This window comes from Aspergillus lucknowensis, assembly GCF_044049455.1.
Source record: "Aspergillus lucknowensis strain CBS 449.75 chromosome Unknown BJX67scaffold_44, whole genome shotgun sequence".
In the NCBI taxonomy this organism is placed as follows: Eukaryota; Fungi; Ascomycota; class Eurotiomycetes; order Eurotiales; family Aspergillaceae; genus Aspergillus; species Aspergillus lucknowensis.
In genome coordinates, this window is record NW_027263588.1 from 180,867 (window position 1) to 199,441 (window position 18,575).

Sequence of the window (18,575 nt, forward strand, 5' to 3'; positions counted from 1 at the left end):
ATTGGGAGAGGATTATCACACTATTTCGAGAGGGATGACCTGCGCATGCACCACACTCTGTGGGATCGGCAGGTGGGGGGTCCCGATATCGAAGATCTCTCTGGGCGTACGTGAGGGAAGTCATGATTGTTCAAATCCAGGATTGTAATTGGAGAGGGATTGAGGACTGAAAATTGTGAAAGGTCTGTTGTCATCTCAGGCTGGCATGTTCAGTCTTAAGGCAAAGGACATCATGGAGGAGACATCTTGCATAGCGCGACTTCGTTGGATTCTATGGAGATATCTGCCACTTCAATTTCTTGTTCTTGAGCTCCCCTCGACACATCGTAACTGGCAATCTTTGCATCAGCACCGCCCGAGTTTGGCTGTTATCGTGAACAACATTAGCAAGCTGGACAGAGAAGGTGCAGTCGTTACATACCCAGAGTGCAGTGGCTGTCAGTATAATGGCCATTTACATAACACCTGTCCTCCTCGAAATAATCCCAACCACTCAAACACAATCAGCCAACAACTTCACATTATCTGACCTCGGGGTAGACACGAGGTAAACGTACCAGTTGACGGCACCATTCAGGGTGATGCATTCCCCTGACTTGACGCAGGTGAAGTAATACCCGCGAGTCCATGAGCTACTGAGTCCGACAACCCGTTTGTAGTTTGTCCCCGGGCCAGATCGGCAGTTGACTTCATCAGCGAGAACCCTGCAAGACTGACCAGACCGCTTGAAGATCTCTGTCCCGTCACTGACCTCGGTCTGTCCAGGGCTGTCGGCAATGGGGGCGGCGTGAAGACCCAGCGCAAAGAAAGCACCAACGAGGAGAGAAGAAAGCTGCATCGTCAAATGAAACTGTGGGAATTTGAGGCTGAAGAGGAAAGACTCTCCATTAAAAGAGGGGTTTAAGGCTGATCACAAGCAATTTTTGCGCGTGCGGATGAATACGAGGAATGGTGGATGTCCGGCGCCAAAAGGGTATGGCTTCTGATTTCGCTCGATTGACAACCAATGGCAATTCAGCAGCGATGCTTGACTGGCCCTGCCACTGTTATTCTGGGCTTAAAGCTGACGGTTCCAAGCTCCCATCACCAGTTTCCCATGCCTGAGAGTTTCCCGTGCTCAGGTGTGTTTGCATTGGCAGGTTAAATTTACTCACAGGTCTTCAAAAATATGTAGTTGACTGTCTATTAGACCTGCTCAGTCTTTTACTACCATTGCTTCATGAGTAATTTCAGCTTTAATGCTAATTTCTTTGATTATCTAAATGACAGATCCCTTATATCTGGCCACAGGAGAGCCGAGTCACATATCTCTCTCCCACCTGCCACTTCTTTGTCCACGGACTCAGACCTGCGAAGACCTTTGGCAAACTAGTGCTGAACTGGTATTTCGTCCTCAGTTCGATTGAGGGTCATACTCATTGGGTCGGAGACAAAGCCGGGGCTCTTGCAACTATGCATCCGCCCACAAAGTCCAAACAATCAAACCCAGGAAGGGCCCACAACTTGCGAGGCCCACGCAGAGACGTCATCAAGATTGGTTTTGAAGGCTTCGAAGCCTTGAAGAGCCGGGGTTGGCCGCCTCGTCAGCTGACTCATCTTTATAACTCTCCATCTCACCTCGGACAGTCACTCGGTATAAATGGCAGGATGCACCTCTTGAGAAAATGCTCCTCGCACATCGGCCAATATTCTCACGATGGCCAGCACCATATACCTGATCACCGGGGCGAGTCGCGGTATTGGCCGCGGTTTCGTTGAGGCTCTTCTCGCTCGTCCCGACACCACCGTCGTGGCGGCTGTCCGTAACCCTACTTCTGAGACCTCGCAGTCACTCAAAACCCTGACCAAAGGTCCTGGGTCTCTATTAATCCTTGTCAAAGTCGACTCAAAGTCCCCCACCAACCCAGCCACCGCGATTCGAACGCTACAGGACGACCACGGCATCGACCACCTTGACGTCGTGATCGCAAACGCCGGTATAAGCGAGGACCTCTCCACCGTCCACACAGTCCCCCTCGACGTTCTGAAAGAGCACGTTGAAGTGAATGCCTACGGCCCGCTACTCCTCTACCAAGCCGCGCACCCGCTCCTGAAAAGGAGCACGAAGCCTATATTCGTCGGCGTCGGAAGCGCATTGGGCACTATCGGCGGAATGGAGCAGCGACCCTTCCCCATTGCAGCGTACGGGCCCAGTAAGGCCATGCTGCACTGGTTCGTGCGCAAGATTCATCTCGAAAATGAGGACTTTATCAGCTTCGTATCTGACCCGGGGTAAGCGGGGCGAGGCCCTCCCTCTCGTCTCGTGTGGTGGACGATCAAGCTGACGTCAGACTTTAGCTACGTTCTGACGGACATGACCAATAAACCGGGCATCCCAACACCATCGCAGACCGTGGGCGAGACTGTGGATGCGATTCTGCGCACGATTGATGGTGCCACACGGGAAACGGAGGGTGGGAAGTGGCGCGTCTGGGACGGCTCAGAGTTTCCGTGGTGATTTCCCTGCTCCTCGCTACATTTATTGGGTGCTATCCTGCCCTTCCATGTCCCTGCTCTATATCTGAAGTAATATCATCCGCGGCTGGTAGCCGGAGACTTGTTCTCCTTATTCAATAAGCGGCGGTTCTTTTGTTCCAAGATATCTGACGTGACTTTCCCAATTTCTCGCACGCTAAGCCCGTCCCTGCCACCACGAGTGAGCAGAAAGCTCCGCGTATGATGGGAGTAGTACAGCTCGTCATCCAAGAAGTAAATATCGCCGAAAGGGGCGAGACGTAATTTCATCAAGTGTTGCGAGGACTGGCTGGTGGTAATCACATTCCATACTTGACGGGCGAGGTTTTCGTCGACCGTGTCGTTGAGGAATACGTTTCCGATAGGAGAACCCTCAGGCTGGAAATGTAAGTCTAGAACGAGGCTACGGAGGGACGAGAACTGTCCCAGTGCTCTGTACATTTCCAGTTCGGCAGTCTTTCTTGCAGGCCGCTTGACTTGGAGGCGCAGCTCCTGGAGATGTGGGCAAAGTCCGGCCATCTCGTTGTGCTGGGAAAGATTAAACAGGGGGTACTCATGGTGGAAACGTTGAAGCCTTTCTCCGTCGCGCCCTACGAATACTCCCCTGTAGCATACCAGCTCCAGGATCAACCCCTGCAATGAGGGGCCGTGTTGTTCGAGAACGCTGAGGACGGACGCGGCGGATCCGTGACCTCGGAGGCAGAGAAATTTTAGGGGGGTGAAGGTCTTTATTGCAGTAATCACATCTTCGTCATCTGAAGATGGGCTAATGTTAGCAATGTCCCGTTACAACAAGTGCCGGGATACACACGGGGCAAATCAACGGTTACGAAGAGTCTCTCCAGGCCTTTTAAAAGCTTTGCAGCATCAGCGAGCATGTCAGGATGCATGTATCCCGAGATATCGAGGGAGCGCAGGCAAGAAAGGTCCGTAACCGTCGCCAGGGCCGGAAAGAGAGTATCATCGAAGTAGACGGAGGACAGAGTAAGCGACTCCAGATTGGCAATTCCCGCAGGTGGGGAGACGGCAGCCAGATCTCGCCATTTCCTTTCTACAAACTCAACCAGGGCCAGCGAGGGCGCGAGTGGAAATGTATGTGTGAGAATGAGATGCTTGAGATTCGGAGCCGCAAACACGAAGGGCAGCATTTCGTTCACCAACCCAGGAGGTTCCGTTAAGAGAATCTCGGCATTGAAAGTGTCCAGCCGATCCCAGAAAAGAATTTCGAAATCGATCTGACAGGCCTTACTGTGCGTCTCACTGGCTGTGGGGAGAATCCATCGTTGCACATTCGGCTCGGCGTAGGCCGCGGGCTGAGAAGACCAGATCTTCACCTTACAATGTGGGTGACATTTTGATAGAGCCTTGCGCAGCGAAGAGGGGAATCCGCTCTGTATGAAGAAATTAAATTCCTCCAGATGCCGGAGTCGAGCGATCAAGGAAATCACTGGCTCCCATTGCTGGCGGTACACGGAATCATTTCCGCCGCGATCCGCAATGCTCAAGCCACCCCCGCAAGGAACGCCCGTGAGATGTGGTTGAAGGAAAGCCTCATTCGTAGCAGGATTAAAGACTTGAACGATGCTTTTGCCGTTGTGTCTTATACCTAAGCTATGCTCCTCGTGAATAGGCATGAGACTGAGGCTCCGGGCATGGGCTAAGAACGGCTTGCCGAGACCCTTATTGCTCAACTGCGACGTAATGCTCTGCAGAGTTTCGACGGTGGTGAACTCGATTGTGAGAGACCTGTAGCAGAATGGTGCCGCGATGCTATAACAGCCGCGATTCGTCCGGCTGAGTGCCAACAGCTCTGGTCGCAGATCTTCATGTAGAAGCTATGATCATCAGCTGCTGTTACAGTCCACATAGGGTCGAGACAAAGCCGACGTACTATCAGACATATTTCTCTCCATATCTCGAGAGGGAGGGTCGCCATCAGGAGACTGGGGTTGAAAACGCGGGCAGACAGGAGAACACCTTGCCTGCCTCCTTGGCCTCGTGTTGCTGGAGGGGCCGCTGACACCAAGCTGGACGGCGAAAGCCTTATCCACCCAACCCCCACCACCCCCCCGGGGGCAGTGCGCGATGGGGTTGACTCGTGTCGGTCAGGTGACCCAGACCCAACACGAGTCAGTTGCCGCTCCGCCGGTGCACCCCTCAGAGCCCCTCCTCCGCCAGGAAAGGGTATCATGGCATCTGTCCTTGTCTTCCAAGGTGCCGTGATCCATTCCACAGGTCCTGAGGCACTCGAAGTCCTTGAGAATGCCACCCTCGTCGTCACGGATGGTCATATATCCGCCTTCTACAAGTCTCATGCCGAAATCCCCGCCGATGCGATCCCCACCACAGCCCAAGTCCATCACCTGCCCCAGGGCGATTTTCTGATTCCCGGCTTCGTCGACACGCACAATCATGCGCCGCAATGGCCGATGCGTGGTCTCGGTCAGGGCCTTCACATCCTCGACTGGCTCAACGAGATAACATTCCCCGTTGAAGCCCGGTTTGCCGATCCCGAGTACGCTACGAGGGTATACGAGCAGACCGTCGCCGACTTCCTGCGCCAGGGCATCACAACGGCCTCGTACTATAGCTCTCGGCATTTGGAGGGAACGAAAATTCTGGCCGATATATGCCACAGGAAGGGCCAGCGAGCGTTTGTGGGCAAGTGCAACATGGACAGGAGCGCGCCTGACTATATCTGCGAGAGCAGTGCGACTGCCTCGCTGCGGGAGACGGAGGAGTGTATCCGACATATACGAGCCCTCCCTGGCTGTAATAATGCCGATACAGCGTTGATAAAGCCCGTTGTGACACCGAGATTTGCCATCTCTTGTACCCCGGAGCTGCTGCAGGGGCTAGGGGAGATTGTGAAACGCGACGACACCCTTGCAATTCAGACCCATTTCAACGAGGCCCAGCAGGAGATTAATGCGACAACAGAGTTATTCCCCCAGTTTGGCGGCAGTGAAGCTAACTTATATGAGAGTTACGGTCTGTTAACCGCGCGCTCCATCCTCGCCCACTGCACCATCATGACGGACCACGAAAAGGAACGGATTGGGGCATTGAAGTGCGGTGTTGCACACTGTCCGGTCGCCAACATGACCGTGGGCGGAGGATTCATGGTCGCCCCCGTGCGGGACTTCTTGCGGCGCGGTATCAAGGTGGGCTTGGGGACGGACAGCGGCGGCGGGTGGGCATCGCATATGCTGGCCGTAATTCGGCAAGCAATGATTGCATCGAATGCACGGGAAGTGCTCTCAGATGGCCACGATAAGGGGCTGTCGATTGAGGAGGTCTTCTACCTGGCGACATTAGGCGGCGCAAAGGTTCTATGTATGGAGGACCGGATAGGCAGTTTCGCTGTCGGCAAGGAGTTTGATGCGGTGTGGGTGGCGACAACGACGGCCTTGCAAACGGCGATGACACCGCGAGAAGAGACGGACTCGTTGAGGAGGGTGTTTGAGAAATACGTGATGACGGGCGATGATCGCAACGTAGCCCACGTGTATGTCAGGGGCCGCCGAGTGGCAGGGACAAGAACGGGGTCGTAATCGCGCAGGGTGAAGACTCAATCGGTATGCAAAGTATAGTGAATCAAGAATGATTCCTTCTTCCAAAACCATGGAAATATCGTACCGACTCCAGCTTTTTCATCCGTCACGGCAGGTGTTCAACTGAGGGGAGGACGCACGCTAATTATGCATGCACTACTTACATAATCCAAGTATAAACCACAAGTCGCACCAACATGAAGCCACGTGACCGCGCCCCTCGCGGGTTCTTTGTTCTCTTCGTCAACAACATCAAAAGGGAAAATGTCCCATTCAGGGGGTCAGGACGGGCTATAGTAGCTATTTTTATTTCTGACTGACTTCTGGAACCCACGCTCTGGTCCAGTGATTCTCAACGGCTTTCGTGGTCGCCTCAACGCGACCGCTGCATCGGCCTCCGTTTCCGTCTGAGCGCTGCCTTAACGATCTCCGATATGGACGGACGAGGGCCGTACGGCCTGGCCTGCATGAACTGCTTCAAGGCCAAGAGCAAGTGTGTTGGCCGTCCCGAGGGCGATGGATGCCAGAGGTTGGTCCGCCATCCACTCCCTGCTCGTGAATGCTCCATCCTGACCCGCTTCCCCAGATGCCACCGCCTCAAGAAGCAGTGTAACCCGTCGGACTCCATACGGAGGCGGAATTCGCAAAAGGCGCAGAGCTCGCGAATCGCTCAGCTCGAGTCCAAGCTCGACGACCTTTTCTCGCTCCTGCAAGCCGTGCAGCAGCCGCCAGCCCCCACTTCCACCGCATCTCAGACCAGTGTGACTGGGGATCACTCTTCGTCTGACACGTCCATGTCCCTCCCATCGTCTGTCCCGCCTACGTATCATATGCCTGCTGATGAGTCGCGGAATACAGAGGAGTCGCTGGCGTTGTTCCGCGACACCATGTTGCGCGCCTGTCCCTTCATCTATCTCCCACCCACCGTAACCGCCCAATATCTGCAGAAGGAGCGACCATTCTTCTTCCAGGCCGTTCTCGCCGTCACCACGCGATCGATGCGCGAGAAGCGGATGAGAGCGCAGCAGTTCAAGGCCACCCTGGCGCAGGCGACCGTGGTTGAGAACCGCTCAAGTATTGACTTGCTTCTGGGCTTGTTGACGTATGTTGCCTGGGGATATGACCATTTCATCCACTCTGCGCCCACTACGTCGCGACTGATGCAGATCGCTCTATCCATCGTTTATGACGTCCACCTGAACAAGCCGTTACCGGGTGATCACCACATGATGACCCTGTTAGGTGGGAAGGCGTTCTGCTCGGGATCGGAGGCTCCTGAGCGTCACTCCCTGGAAGAGCAACGCGCTGTTCTTGGTTGTTTCTTGTTGGCTTCAGTGTAAGTTACTTTTCTTGTCCGTGGAATTCTGGAGGCTCACAAGCCACCTAGCATCTCCTCCTACTTCGCCCAGAATGACCCAATGCGGTGGACATCGCAAATGGAGGACTTTCTCCGCACTGTAGAGGCGAATGCAGAGCACCAAAATGACCATGCTTTGGCCTTGCATGTGCGTCTACAGCTGCTGGCGCAGCGAGCGGCACAGGTCCGAGACGAACATAACGGGCTGCTACCCATAGCCTTCTTCCTCACGTCTTTCCGGGGCCAGCTCGAAGCACTCCGCGCGTCGATACCCCTTGAGCATCCCAATAAGTGTAAATTCCCCTCGGTTCTGGTAATGTATAAACACTGACCCCTGCTGTGCAGATTGGCTCCTCGCGCACCTGTATTACGTAGAACTGAGCATAAACTCCACTGCATTCCTCCCGCAAGGCTCGCTCGAGTCTCCCGCCGGAACCCCTAGTGCTCCTAGCCCCCCTAACAGTGGCTCGGACTGGGAACGCGTAGATAGCATGCAAGGCTCCGTGAAGGCAATAAAGTCCTGGATGGATGTATTCTTCGCCTTCAAGTCGACAGATTGCATGGCCTTTACGATTCACCTCTGGGCGCAGCTGGCTCGGAGCCTGGTGACACTATACCGGCTATCGACCTATACGGAGGCCGGTTGGGATCCGGAAGTCGTTTGCAACACCGTCGATCTCCTTGAGGTTGTCAAGCATACCACGCAGAAAATGGATCATATCGCGGGCCCTAATCCGGTTTCTGATGATTTCTGGACGCAGGTTGCGCGCCTCGGCGCGGTGATACGGGCATGGCTTGAGTCGCAGTTGCAGAGAGACGGGAATGAGGGTATGCCAGGATGGGCTCCGTCGGGTTGTTCGGCGTCAGGAACGCAGTTCCCCTGGGATATGAGCGCGGAGCTGACGGACTCTCTTGCGTATGGGAATGAGACATGGCTGCAGACTCTTTCGTCGTTGCCGTTGCCGGGGTCGTCGATGCGGATGCCACCTTGAGTCGAGCCATGAAGCTGAACCGTTGAAACTGAGCCAGTGAAGTTGAAAGTCCTGCTTGGGACACCGCACGGCGTCTATGTTAAGCTTACGATACCAGAAGGACAATATTCATGGTGACGGAGTGATTGCGAGTGAGCAGCGAGTCGTAGGCAGGTGGCCGTAAGCCCTTGTTCGGGCCACGTGATCATGATATAGAGGGATCGAGCTATTTCTTGGCAAAGCGTTCTGTCTTCTGGTTGGCCTGAAGAAATGTCACGTGCGTTTACCTGATCACGTGACGCTAAACTCAACCCGATGAGAGACTGGTCCAACGGGGATACAGGGGAACAGTGTCTGGAAATACCTGAGCAGGGCCTGGAAAAAATTCTGTAAACTCAACTCGATGAGTGATCGGTCTAGCAACTCCCGGTCCAACGAGCGTCGAGCGTGCAACTCCCCGTGGCTGACACGGACCCAAGAAAAACTCCGACTCTGGCCACAGCAGCTCATGAAGCGTCGCAGCCGGAGTAACCACTGGAGGAAGCACTCGGTCCTGCAGGATGCTCTCCACCAGGAGTCCTCCTCAAGGCTATTGATTGCTGCAGAAGATCGTCTCAATTCGACCCACAGGCTGCGCCGGCTTTCGTCCCCGGCTCCGATTCCGGCCAATCTTTTCCTGCGATCCTCGTAATCTATAAGCATCAGCCTGCATGTTCAGGAAAGGAGGACTCGCTGGGCGGAATTGACTCCGCCAGTTCATCAAGCCACCATGACAGCAAGTCTTGACGTCGAGAAAGATGCGCCCCGTGAGGACGGGCCTGAGTCCCCCGTCTCGAAGGAGAATGAGACCGATAGCCCCGACTATGAGCCCATGTCGGTGCTGCAGCTCGTCCTGCTCAACTTCCCCGTGACGCTGGCCTTCTTCCTGCTCATGCTTGACACCTCGATTGTCTCGACCGCTGTTCCGGAAATCACCTCACATTTCAAGTCTCTGCTGGATGTGGGCTGGTATGGCAGTGCGTATCAGCTCGGGTACTCGGCGTTTCAGCCGCTGAGTGGGAGGCTATACACGTTCTTCAATGTCAAGTGGACGTTCCTAGTCTTCTTCGCGGTCTTTGAACTCGGCTCTGTCATCTGTGGCGCGGCGTCCTCGTCCACGATGCTCATTGTCGGGCGCGCGGTCGCTGGACTCGGTGCGTCAGGCCTCATGAATGGAAGTCTGACCATCATCTCGGCCGCTGTCCCGCCTCACAAGCAGCCGCTCATCATCGGAATCAACGTCTCTCTGGGCCAGCTCGGTGTCGCGTGCGGTCCGCTTCTGGGAGGCGTCTTCACCGAGAAAGTCTCCTGGCGCTGGTGTTTGTCCACCTCCCCTTTAACTGATGAGAAACTAACAGAACCAGGCTTCTACATCAACCTCCCCGTCGGCGGAGCCGTCTTCCTCCTCCTCCTCTTCCTCCGCGTCCCCGGCGAAACCAAGAAGCCCGCCCCCCGCGAGGTCCTCCGCACAGCCGTGCGCTCCCTCGACCTCGTAGGCTTCGTCCTCTGTGCGCCCGCAGTGGTTATGCTCATGCTGGCGCTGCAATGGGGAGGCAACAAGTACGCGTGGGACAGCTCGCGGATCATCGGGCTGTTTGTCGGGGCCGGCGTCACATTCGCGGTCTTCCTGGTCTGGGAGCGCTCGCGCCGCAAGGAGGAGGCCATGATCCCGCTGCCGTTGCTGCGGACGCAGATTATCTGGTCTGCGGCGGCGACGATGTTCTTCGTCTGCGGTGTGCTCTTCTGCGCGAACTATTACCTGCCTATTTACTTCCAGGTTGTCAAGGATGACTCGGCGCTGCTGAGTGGCGTGCATTATCTGCCGACGATTCTGGCGCAGGTTATTCTTGCCCTTGTTGCCGGGTCGATGAGTATTCACCCCCCCTTCAACCTCTCTAAATCGCAACCTTCTATACAAAAAGGGATGTCTACTAATGAGGCGGCAGTCCAACGATTTGGGTACTACCTCCCCTCCATCGTAACGGGGACGGCCCTCACAACAGTCGCGTACGGCCTGTTCTCGACGTTCGACGTGGACACCAAGGTGCGCGACTGGGTCGGATACCAGATCCTGTTCGGCGCCGGGTGCGGAATGACCAGTAGCATTGTACGTACGCTGCGCGACACCATGTCTCTATATTTTGCCTGATCGAGTGGAAACTGACCTCAAACTTTCTGTGTGTGTGTGTGTGTAGCCATTCATCGCAATCCCGTCTCTCATCCCAAAGGCTCAAATCCCAACGGCCATGGCCATCGTCGTCTTCTGCCAGTTCCTCGGCGGCGCCGTCATTCTGTGCGCCGCGCAGACGATCTTCACGAATAGTCTGCGTGATTTGCTCACGTCGCACTTGGAGGATCGGTCTCGCGTTGCGCTGATTATTTCTGCGGGGGCAAGGAGTGTCAGAAATGTTGTGAGGGACCCCGAAGAGCTGGCGGTTGTTCTTGGGGATTACAGTGAGAGTATCCGGAGGGTTATGTTTATGGGGATTGGGCTTGCGGGGGCGGCGTTTGTCATGTGTTGGGGGCTGGGGTGGAGGGATGTCAGGAAGAAGCAGAGTGAGGAAGGCTCTAAGGCCGTTGAGGAGGTTGCTTCGAAGAGTGAGCCCTAATGGTCTATACGGATGGGATGGATACGAGCTGTGTGAACAAGGAGGTGAAGAAACGCGGTATAATTTATAATCCACATGCAATCCCAAGCCGTATATGCTTGATGTCCCCTAGACATGCATCTAAACTTGTTGAATCTGCGTCTCTCATCAATCCAAGGCCATTCATGATATCCCATTCCCATCCCCATATGACTGTCCTCCCCCCTCCAACTCCGCCAGCAACTCCCTCGCCATATTGTTCACACCCTGCACGTCCCTCAACACACCCAGTAACTCGTCGACCTCTTTCCCCGTCCCACCCGTGTGATTCCCCCATTCCCACTCCGTGACTCTCCCATGCGTCGCGAGGAACCCCGCCGCGCGGGATACCGCGCTGGGAAGGAAGAGATGTGCCTGGCAGCGGAGTCAGCATCAGTAACCCTAACTCTCGACAGATCGTAATAGAAGAGGGGGCAGGCACCTTGAAACAATTCACCGGCCTGACGCCCTGTATCAGCCTCACAATCTCCTTCGCAGCCTGGAATGCCCGTCTCGTATACGCCGCGCTGACCATCCGCTGCGTCGTCTCTCCTCCTCCTCCTCCTCCTCCTCCTCCTCCAATGCCAGTGCTAGATACGGTGCTTTGGCCCGAAACACCCCAACAGTCCACTCCAACGCCGGTAACCGACGCAGACTCCATACCAGAACCGGGGACAACCCGCCCAGCAACTAGCCCCAGATAAACAACCGTGCTCCGCGCAAGGACGTGCGTGAACGCCAGCATCGGGTCGACCAGTCCGCTGGGCGATGCCAGGTTCCGAGCTAGGAGCTGCGTGCGCTGCTCGACGAGCGTGGAGAGAGACTTGTGGCGGGTCCAGAAGGCGTTCGTGTTATTACAATGAGTATTAGGATTGTTACAGTTCTTCATCTGGCATGCGTTCGTGGTTGAGTTTGCGTTGTTGGTGGAGGAGGAGGAGGTGGTGGTGTTCGCGGTGGATGCGTTGTGTTCGGGGCTTGAGCTTGAGAGGACGGTCGCCATGCGGCGGAGGTTCATGGCGCGGCCGTGCAGGGTTGCGAGGACGATGCATTCGGAGAAGGGGGGCAGGGTCGTGTGTCCGCTTGAGGCGATTGCTTCGTGCAGGAAGGGGGGTTGGGGCGTTGAGAGGGGGAGGGTCACCGGGGCTGTTTGGAAGGTAGCGTCGGGGTGTGGGAGGCGCGTGCGGATCTGCTTGGGCTTCATTAGGATGGTTATTTATAAAAGAGGGAAGGGCACGTACGGCATCTTCTTGGAGGGTGAGCGGCCACTCGTGCCGACTGCTCAGGAACCGGTCGAAGCAGTAGGCGACCCAGAACGTGCGGCGTTTCTCCTCTGTTGCGGCGAAGCACTCGTTGTATGTCTCTTGTCCTTGCACGGGCACAGACACTGCAGGGGTCTCGGCCTCGTGCGCGTCTGTATCGTACAGCCGCGTCAACTGGATGAGTCGGAAGCAGCGGCCTGCGGTGACCATCGCCCGCGACTCTTGCATGTGCAGGAGCTCGTAGTGCGCGAGCAGCAGCAGCGCCTGGATCTGCTCGACCGCCGGTGCGCACTGCATCCCATCGAGCTGTTGCAGGATCTGGCACGTCTCTGCGTACAGTTTGTCTGTGAGGCTGCCGAACTGCGCGGACATTGCAGCGCCGAGTGTCCGCATGGCTGAGCGGAGACCAGCGCGTGGGAGAGAGGGAGATTCGGTAGTCGTCCAGGAGAAGTATCGTCGCTGGTGCAGGAATGGGGCTATGGGATGCACGCGGTCGAAGTATAACTGATCTCTCGGGATTTGTTAGTGGCGTTGGACACAGGGACAGGGGGGAAATACAGGTCTGCTAGCACGATGTCTATGGGACTGGAACTCGACGATGGTGGTCCAGGGGACTGGCGGGGCTCTGCCTCGACGGACGATTTCGACGAGGACGGCTCGTGAGGGGCATCATCGTCGTCGTTCACGATCGACTGCTGGCTCAGACTCGAGTTGCGCGAGGGAGGTTCTGGTGCTGTAGGTGTCTCTTCCGCGGGGGGATCCAGTTGGACCACGAGCTGCTCCTCCAGCACGTCTATACTCTGTCAACGAAACCACTCTGATACGGAAGCTGTGTAACTCACGTAGCCGCGAGTACAGTGCCTTGAGCTGGCCCGTCTTTGGCCCCCGTCGAGGCCGGTTATAGTTCACTAGACACACCTCCCCCTTCACCCTACACGGTTCGCACTGGGGCTGGGCCCGGTCACATCGGACCTTGCGTCTGCGGCACTCTTCGCAGGCGAGACCAGGCTGCTGGCGGAGAGACCGCTTCGTCGGTGGTCGTGAGGGCATGGATGAAGCTATGGAGCAGCACAGGTGTCACCGCTGCTGTAGCCCTGGCCAACTCCTTATACAAGCCTGACGGTCACGCCTGGCCCCAACACGTCCAAACTGACGATCCTTCTTCGATTCCCATCGGCCAATGCCCACGGAAACAGCAAAGAAACAGACGAAGAAGGCCATTCTGCCACAATGCCCTCCTGCAGAACCAAAACTTTGTCTTCCCTGGCCTGCCTGCTCGGACGTCTGTCAATTGGCTGGCCGAGCCCCTCGGCAATCAAACAAGCACCGAGTCCAAGACGCACATCCCCTGGGCTCAGCTGCAGCGCCGCCTGAGGAACCCGAGCCCATAATTTAGGCTTTCGACTTGGATCCTGCGTGAGGATCTGAAGATCCTGAGGCTCGTCCGCGCAAAGTAAGTCCGGAGTCCGAGGCTGAGCGCCCAGAACGACGGGACACGTCAGCGTTGATTCACCGTGCTGGATGCCTGAAGACAGCGAGGGACATCTTCGCAGGAGAGAAAGTCCGATGCCCTGATAACGAAGCGCTGGGTGACGAAGGGTTCTGGGCATGGCTGGCTGGTCGGCAGTGAGACCAACGGGGACGCCGATGTCGCATCTTGCTATAAGGGATATCGACTTCTGGTGTCGTTCTTCCGTCCACCTCTTCGTCCTCTCTCTACTGACCCCTACATCTCGGTTCTACGCTTTTACACATCTCCAATGCTCGAGGCACTCCAGCTATGGGCCACGCCAGCCCAAACATTCACCCCGTGGACCAAGTCCTCCACTCCATCAACCGTCACCCTGCCAACACCCCGTCTCCAACAACGCCATGAACCCTCATTCACATCGACACCGACACCAGCACCAGCACCAGCACCACAACACCAAAAAGGCCCAACCCTCACTCTCCCCCGCCTCCTCTGCCTGCACGGCGGCGGCACAAACGCCCGCATCTTCCGCAGCCAGTGCCGCGCCCTCCGCGCCCGTCTCGGCCCCTATTTCCGCCTCGTCTTCGCCGACGCACCCTTCTTCACGACCCCCGGCCCAGACGTCGTCAAGGTCTACGAGAAATGGGGGCCCTTCCGCTCGTGGTTCCCGCCGGGGTACGGCGTTGGAGCAACGGGAAGCCCGCGTGACGGGCCCGTGCCCATCTGCGAGTCCGCGTCCGCGTCGCGGACTGTCATTGCAAGTATCGAGTCCAGTATCAAGGCTGCCATGGCCGAGGACGATCAAGCCGGCGCGTCGGGACCCTGGGTCGGCGTGCTGGGGTTTAGTCAGGGGGCGAAGATGGCGGCGAGTCTGCTGCTACGGCAGCAGCAGCAGCAGCAAAGTGACCGACGGAGTCTATCAGATTCGTCAGTGGACTACCGCTTCGCAGTCCTCCTGGCTGGACGCGCGCCCATGGTCTCGCTGAGGATGGAGGACGAGGACGAAGACGAGGACGATCTGCGTCTGCCTTTGCCTCTGCCGACATTTGGCTTCATCCCAGAGACGATTCGGCTCCCGACGATCCACGTCCACGGGATGAAGGATCCGGGCTTGCCGCTGCACCGGGAACTGCTCGAGTATGGGTGCGACGAAGGAAGTGCACGATTGATCGAGTGGGACGGGGAGCACAGGGTTCCGATCCGGAGTAAAGACGTGCTGGCCGTGGTGGATGCGATCCTGGCGATTGCGCGCGAGACGGGGGTGGTTACACGGTATTGACGCTGTTTTTTCTTTTTCCTTTTTTTTTTCCGTTGGATAGACGGGATAGGCGATAATAATGATAGAATTGAGTTTTACGGCCTTTTCGGAGAAGGACCGTGAGTTCGGTGGTTGATTGTCCTCTTCCCAATAATGAGCCTGAAGAATCATCGTAAATGAGCCCAGTCCTCTGGGCCCAACACCAGATGCACCGCCGATCAGCTCGACACGACGAAGCCAATGAGATCGTCACTTCAGAGTCCTCCCCCAAAAGCAAAGAAAAAGCCTTGATTGTTTGACAGCAGCGGTGAGCGGAGCCTGAAAGCCGCCCAGAGCCAAAGAAACTCCGGTTATGCTGGGAGGAGATGTCGACACTTGACGGTTGATGACAATCCCTTCTTCACGATGAGTTCTTCTTGCTCCAGAACAGTCGGACCCTGAGTCTGTCTCTCAGACAGCAGTCAACATGCCCGAGAACAAGGCCGCCTGGCTCACAGCCGCAAAGGCCTACCCCCTTGAAGTCCGCGACGCCCCATATACGCCCCCCACCGCCCACGAAATCGTCGTCCGCAACCGCGCCCTCGCAATCAACCCCGTCGACTGGGCCAAGCAAGCCCTCGGAAACCTCCTGCTGGGGCACATCAAGTACCCGTTCATCCTCGGGAACGATGTCGCAGGCGAAGTCGTCGAAGTCGGCAGCGCCGTGACCCGGTTCCAAGTCGGCGACCGCGTCATAGGGCAGGCCCTTGCCGTGACCCCCCAGTCGAATCGGAGCGCTGAGGGCGCATTCCAGCTGTACACCGTGCTGCGCGAGCATCTTGTCGCGAAGATCCCGGACGCCGTGACCTTCCAGGATGCCGCCGTGCTCCCGCTGGCGATTTCCACGGCTGCGTACGGGCTGTTCCACAGCCGGTTTCTGGGCCTCGACCTGCCGACAGTACCGGGGAGGGAGGTCAACGATGCCTCGCCTGTTGTCCTGATAACGGGTGGTGCCTCCTCTGTCGGCACCTGCGCTGTCCAGCTCGCTGTCGCGGCGGGATATCGCGTGCTCAGCACGGCGTCGCCGAAGAACCACGAGTACGTGAGGGGGCTCGGCGCCGCAGAGGTCTTCGACTACAATTCCCCAGCGCTGACGCGGGATCTCGTCGCGGCGTGCAAGGGGAGGAAGGTCGCCGGGGCGTATGCGATTGGCGTCGGGTCCGTGGAGACCTCCTTCGCCGTGCTGTCGCAGGTCGACGACTGCGCGAATAGGTATATCGCGTATGCGTCGCCGCCGTCGCCGAGACCGCTCCCCACGGGAGCGCTCGGGACGATCTCCATGGTTGGCGGAATGGTCTGGTGGATGGCTGCGACGGCGGTTAGGTCTGCGGTCAAGCGAATCAAGGCGGAGTTTATTGACGGGGATGAGTGGGTGAAGCCTGACGGCGAGATTATGCGTGTTTGGAGGGACTTTGTGCCGCAGGCGCTGGAGAATGGGCTGCTCAAGACGAAGCCGGAGGCGTTAGTGGTGTCGACCAGGGGGCTGGAGGGGATTCAGGAGGGGATGGACCTGCAGAAGAAGGGCGTGAGCGCGAGGAAGGTTGTTGTTGTTCTGTAGGGGTATAAAGGGATGCTATTCTAGTTACTCGGTGTTGATAATATGGGATGTAATATCACTGCAAGGAAATTCTACTATATCATTTCAGTTCTCTCCGTCCCAGAGACGGCAACCGTTCCATCTTTTGACTCGTGAAGCTGCTCTACCACTTTAAACGGCTTATTCGAAAATCCATCGAGCCATGTGCTCCAGCACAGCAGCATTGTCAGACACAGGCAGCGTCAAGACCTACCACGACGGTTTCGTGCTCTCTCCCTTGGAGGCCCTTCTCCATGTCCGATCATGACTAAGATACATAGTAAGATATGCGTAAGGTCATCAGTTGGCGGGGACACTGCTGGAGGAGTGTTCCCTGTCTCTTCGTGTAGACGCCGATGCTATGTAAAGATCCGCACACACGAATCTGCACTCCCTGTTGCAATCACGCATTGATAGTTCGGCTTTGCGGGCGCCCCATTCGCCGTGTTGGCGTCCACAGCAGTATCGGCGTTGGCAACGGGTGCCCACCGGACACAAGTAACAAAGTTGCCGTGGGCGTCATCAATCGTCTTCACCATTCTCGCTTCTTGGGAGAGATCCCAACATCGAATCGTCTTGTCATCCGCCACGCTGATCAGATACTTCCCGCCCGGGTGAAATACCAGACCTCGTACCCAGTTATCGTGGCCAGTAAGAGTCTTTATCAGTAGTCCACGCGAGTCCCACAGCTTGATAGTTTTGTCTCTGGCTCCGGTGGCAATAAATTCCGACGAGCTATCAGCGGACGGTGGTGATTTGCGTCCAGCAAGTGCAGCCAAGTACTTATAGCTCGCTGGAGGTGCAAAGACACAACATTGAATGTCGTTTTCGTGGCCGAGCAACGCAGCCCTGTGTTCACCTGTTGAGGCATCCCAAATTTTCACGATCTGGTCCCGACCACCCGACACCAGCCATTTGCCATCAAACGAAGGGGACACGTCCTGAATCCAAGAGTCATTCCGGATGACTTTGACGCAATAACCGTTCGAAACGTCCCAGACCCGCAGGGTTGCGTCTCGACTAGCGGAGACAAGAAGATTGTTTGTCGATGTGAGAAAACGTACCGTGGAGACGGAGTGGTCGTGGCCGTGAAGGGTTCGAATATTTGCGTAATCCTTGCTTGGATCCCAGATCTTGATCGTAAGATCTCCTGAACAAGATGCCAGCAGCGTGTTGCCCTTTTGGCCACCAAAGTCAAGGCCGGATACAGCTCTCACGTGGCCCTTGAGCGTCCGCTCCAGCTCCCCGAGCTCCCAATCCCATATCTTTATTGTGTAATCATCCGAACCAGAGGCGAGAGACGTGAAAACGGGATGGAAGGCGATGCATCGAATGGCATCTCGGTGCGACTCAAACGTGTGTGTTGAAGAAGGTTTAGGGAGCCAATTTTCGGGATTTTGGGACTGTTTCGAGCGGGTGGTTGGGGCTGCGTCGAGCTCCGCTTGGAGGCTGGCGATTTGACCTTCTAGATTGAGAATCTGAGGCTGTTAGCTCGTGTCTCTTGAGTGTTTCAACGTGTTCGGTAGTTACCTTTCGCTGAAGTCGCGCAATTCCCGTCCATTTCTTCTCCAACAGCCCTTCATACTTCTTGGACGTGGCCTCATCGAACCCCTCACCCAGCTGAAGCTCCTCGCGTAACGTTGCAGCGCCCTGTGACGCGTTTATCGACGAAAGATAGGCGACGATCGACTTGTGCCTGTCCGCAAGTCAGCCAGCCAGTGCGCGCCATTGGGGGTCAACAGCGGGCAACGAAAACACTCACAGCTCCGCTGCTTGATTAGCGGTTAGGATCTGGCTCATGGCGATCGTCTGCACATGGAGCAGTGGAGTCGGACGCGCCGCATTCAGTCATGCAGATACACATCTACACCTGGAGGGGCATTTCTTCCCTCTCGCCGGGGCTCAGGCAA

General features: G+C 56.5%; 10 protein-coding genes across 10 annotated transcripts; 6 read left to right on the top strand and 4 right to left on the bottom strand.

Annotated features, from left to right (window-relative positions):
* Positions 1-366: 366 nt before the first annotated feature.
* BJX67DRAFT_228784 (uncharacterized protein) lies at positions 367-1,032 on the bottom strand. Its single transcript, XM_071025886.1, has 2 exons — positions 558-1,032; positions 367-492 (listed from the first exon to the last, which is right to left on the bottom strand). Exons 1-2 carry the CDS (start codon positions 836-838, stop codon positions 414-416), a joined length of 360 nt encoding a protein of 119 aa, XP_070883095.1. The 5' UTR covers positions 839-1,032; the 3' UTR covers positions 367-413.
* A 664-nt stretch (positions 1,033-1,696) lies between these two features.
* On the top strand, positions 1,697-2,497 carry BJX67DRAFT_374121 (SDR family oxidoreductase; the record flags this gene model as incomplete). Its single annotated transcript, XM_071031505.1, has 2 exons — positions 1,697-2,271; positions 2,338-2,497. The coding sequence occupies 2 exons, from the start codon at positions 1,697-1,699 to the stop codon at positions 2,495-2,497; spliced, it is 735 nt and encodes a 244-aa protein (XP_070883096.1).
* A 74-nt stretch (positions 2,498-2,571) lies between these two features.
* On the bottom strand, positions 2,572-4,450 carry BJX67DRAFT_384118 (uncharacterized protein; the record flags this gene model as incomplete). The annotated part of the gene is made up of 3 exons (XM_071033601.1): positions 2,572-3,269; positions 3,326-4,349; positions 4,406-4,450. 3 exons carry the CDS (start codon positions 4,448-4,450, stop codon positions 2,572-2,574), a joined length of 1,767 nt encoding a protein of 588 aa, XP_070883097.1.
* Positions 4,406-6,207, top strand: BJX67DRAFT_362090 (putative guanine deaminase). The gene has a single exon (XM_071029956.1). The coding sequence runs from the start codon at positions 4,704-4,706 to the stop codon at positions 6,066-6,068; it is 1,365 nt and encodes a 454-aa protein (XP_070883098.1). The 5' UTR covers positions 4,406-4,703; the 3' UTR covers positions 6,069-6,207.
* Positions 6,208-6,264: 57 nt separating this feature from the next.
* On the top strand, positions 6,265-8,664 carry BJX67DRAFT_362092 (Zn(II)2Cys6 transcription factor domain-containing protein). The gene is made up of 4 exons (XM_071029957.1): positions 6,265-6,597; positions 6,655-7,404; positions 7,456-7,718; positions 7,771-8,664. The coding sequence occupies exons 1-4, from the start codon at positions 6,503-6,505 to the stop codon at positions 8,415-8,417; spliced, it is 1,755 nt and encodes a 584-aa protein (XP_070883099.1). The 5' UTR covers positions 6,265-6,502; the 3' UTR covers positions 8,418-8,664.
* On the top strand, positions 8,553-11,119 carry BJX67DRAFT_390250 (MDR family MFS transporter). Its single transcript, XM_071034613.1, has 4 exons — positions 8,553-9,754; positions 9,800-10,306; positions 10,382-10,542; positions 10,631-11,119. Exons 1-4 carry the CDS (start codon positions 9,166-9,168, stop codon positions 11,042-11,044), a joined length of 1,671 nt encoding a protein of 556 aa, XP_070883100.1. The 5' UTR covers positions 8,553-9,165; the 3' UTR covers positions 11,045-11,119.
* An 87-nt stretch (positions 11,120-11,206) lies between these two features.
* Positions 11,207-13,371, bottom strand: BJX67DRAFT_384121 (transcription factor domain-containing protein; the record flags this gene model as incomplete). The annotated part of the gene is made up of 5 exons (XM_071033602.1): positions 11,207-11,437; positions 11,505-12,248; positions 12,301-12,832; positions 12,880-13,114; positions 13,164-13,371. 5 exons carry the CDS (start codon positions 13,369-13,371, stop codon positions 11,207-11,209), a joined length of 1,950 nt encoding a protein of 649 aa, XP_070883101.1.
* A 710-nt stretch (positions 13,372-14,081) lies between these two features.
* BJX67DRAFT_384122 (serine hydrolase-domain-containing protein) lies at positions 14,082-15,071 on the top strand (the record flags this gene model as incomplete). The annotated part of the gene is made up of 1 exon (XM_071033603.1): positions 14,082-15,071. One exon carries the CDS (start codon positions 14,082-14,084, stop codon positions 15,069-15,071), a length of 990 nt encoding a protein of 329 aa, XP_070883102.1.
* A 297-nt stretch (positions 15,072-15,368) lies between these two features.
* Positions 15,369-16,835, top strand: BJX67DRAFT_228840 (zinc-binding alcohol dehydrogenase family protein). Its single transcript, XM_071025887.1, has one exon. It carries the CDS (start codon positions 15,517-15,519, stop codon positions 16,645-16,647), a length of 1,131 nt encoding a protein of 376 aa, XP_070883103.1. The 5' UTR covers positions 15,369-15,516; the 3' UTR covers positions 16,648-16,835.
* Positions 16,646-18,561, bottom strand: BJX67DRAFT_362098 (WD40 repeat domain-containing protein). The gene is made up of 3 exons (XM_071029958.1): positions 18,428-18,561; positions 18,196-18,361; positions 16,646-18,143 (listed from the first exon to the last, which is right to left on the bottom strand). The coding sequence occupies exons 1-3, from the start codon at positions 18,463-18,465 to the stop codon at positions 17,025-17,027; spliced, it is 1,323 nt and encodes a 440-aa protein (XP_070883104.1). The 5' UTR covers positions 18,466-18,561; the 3' UTR covers positions 16,646-17,024.
* Between the last annotated feature and the right edge of the window lie 14 nt (positions 18,562-18,575).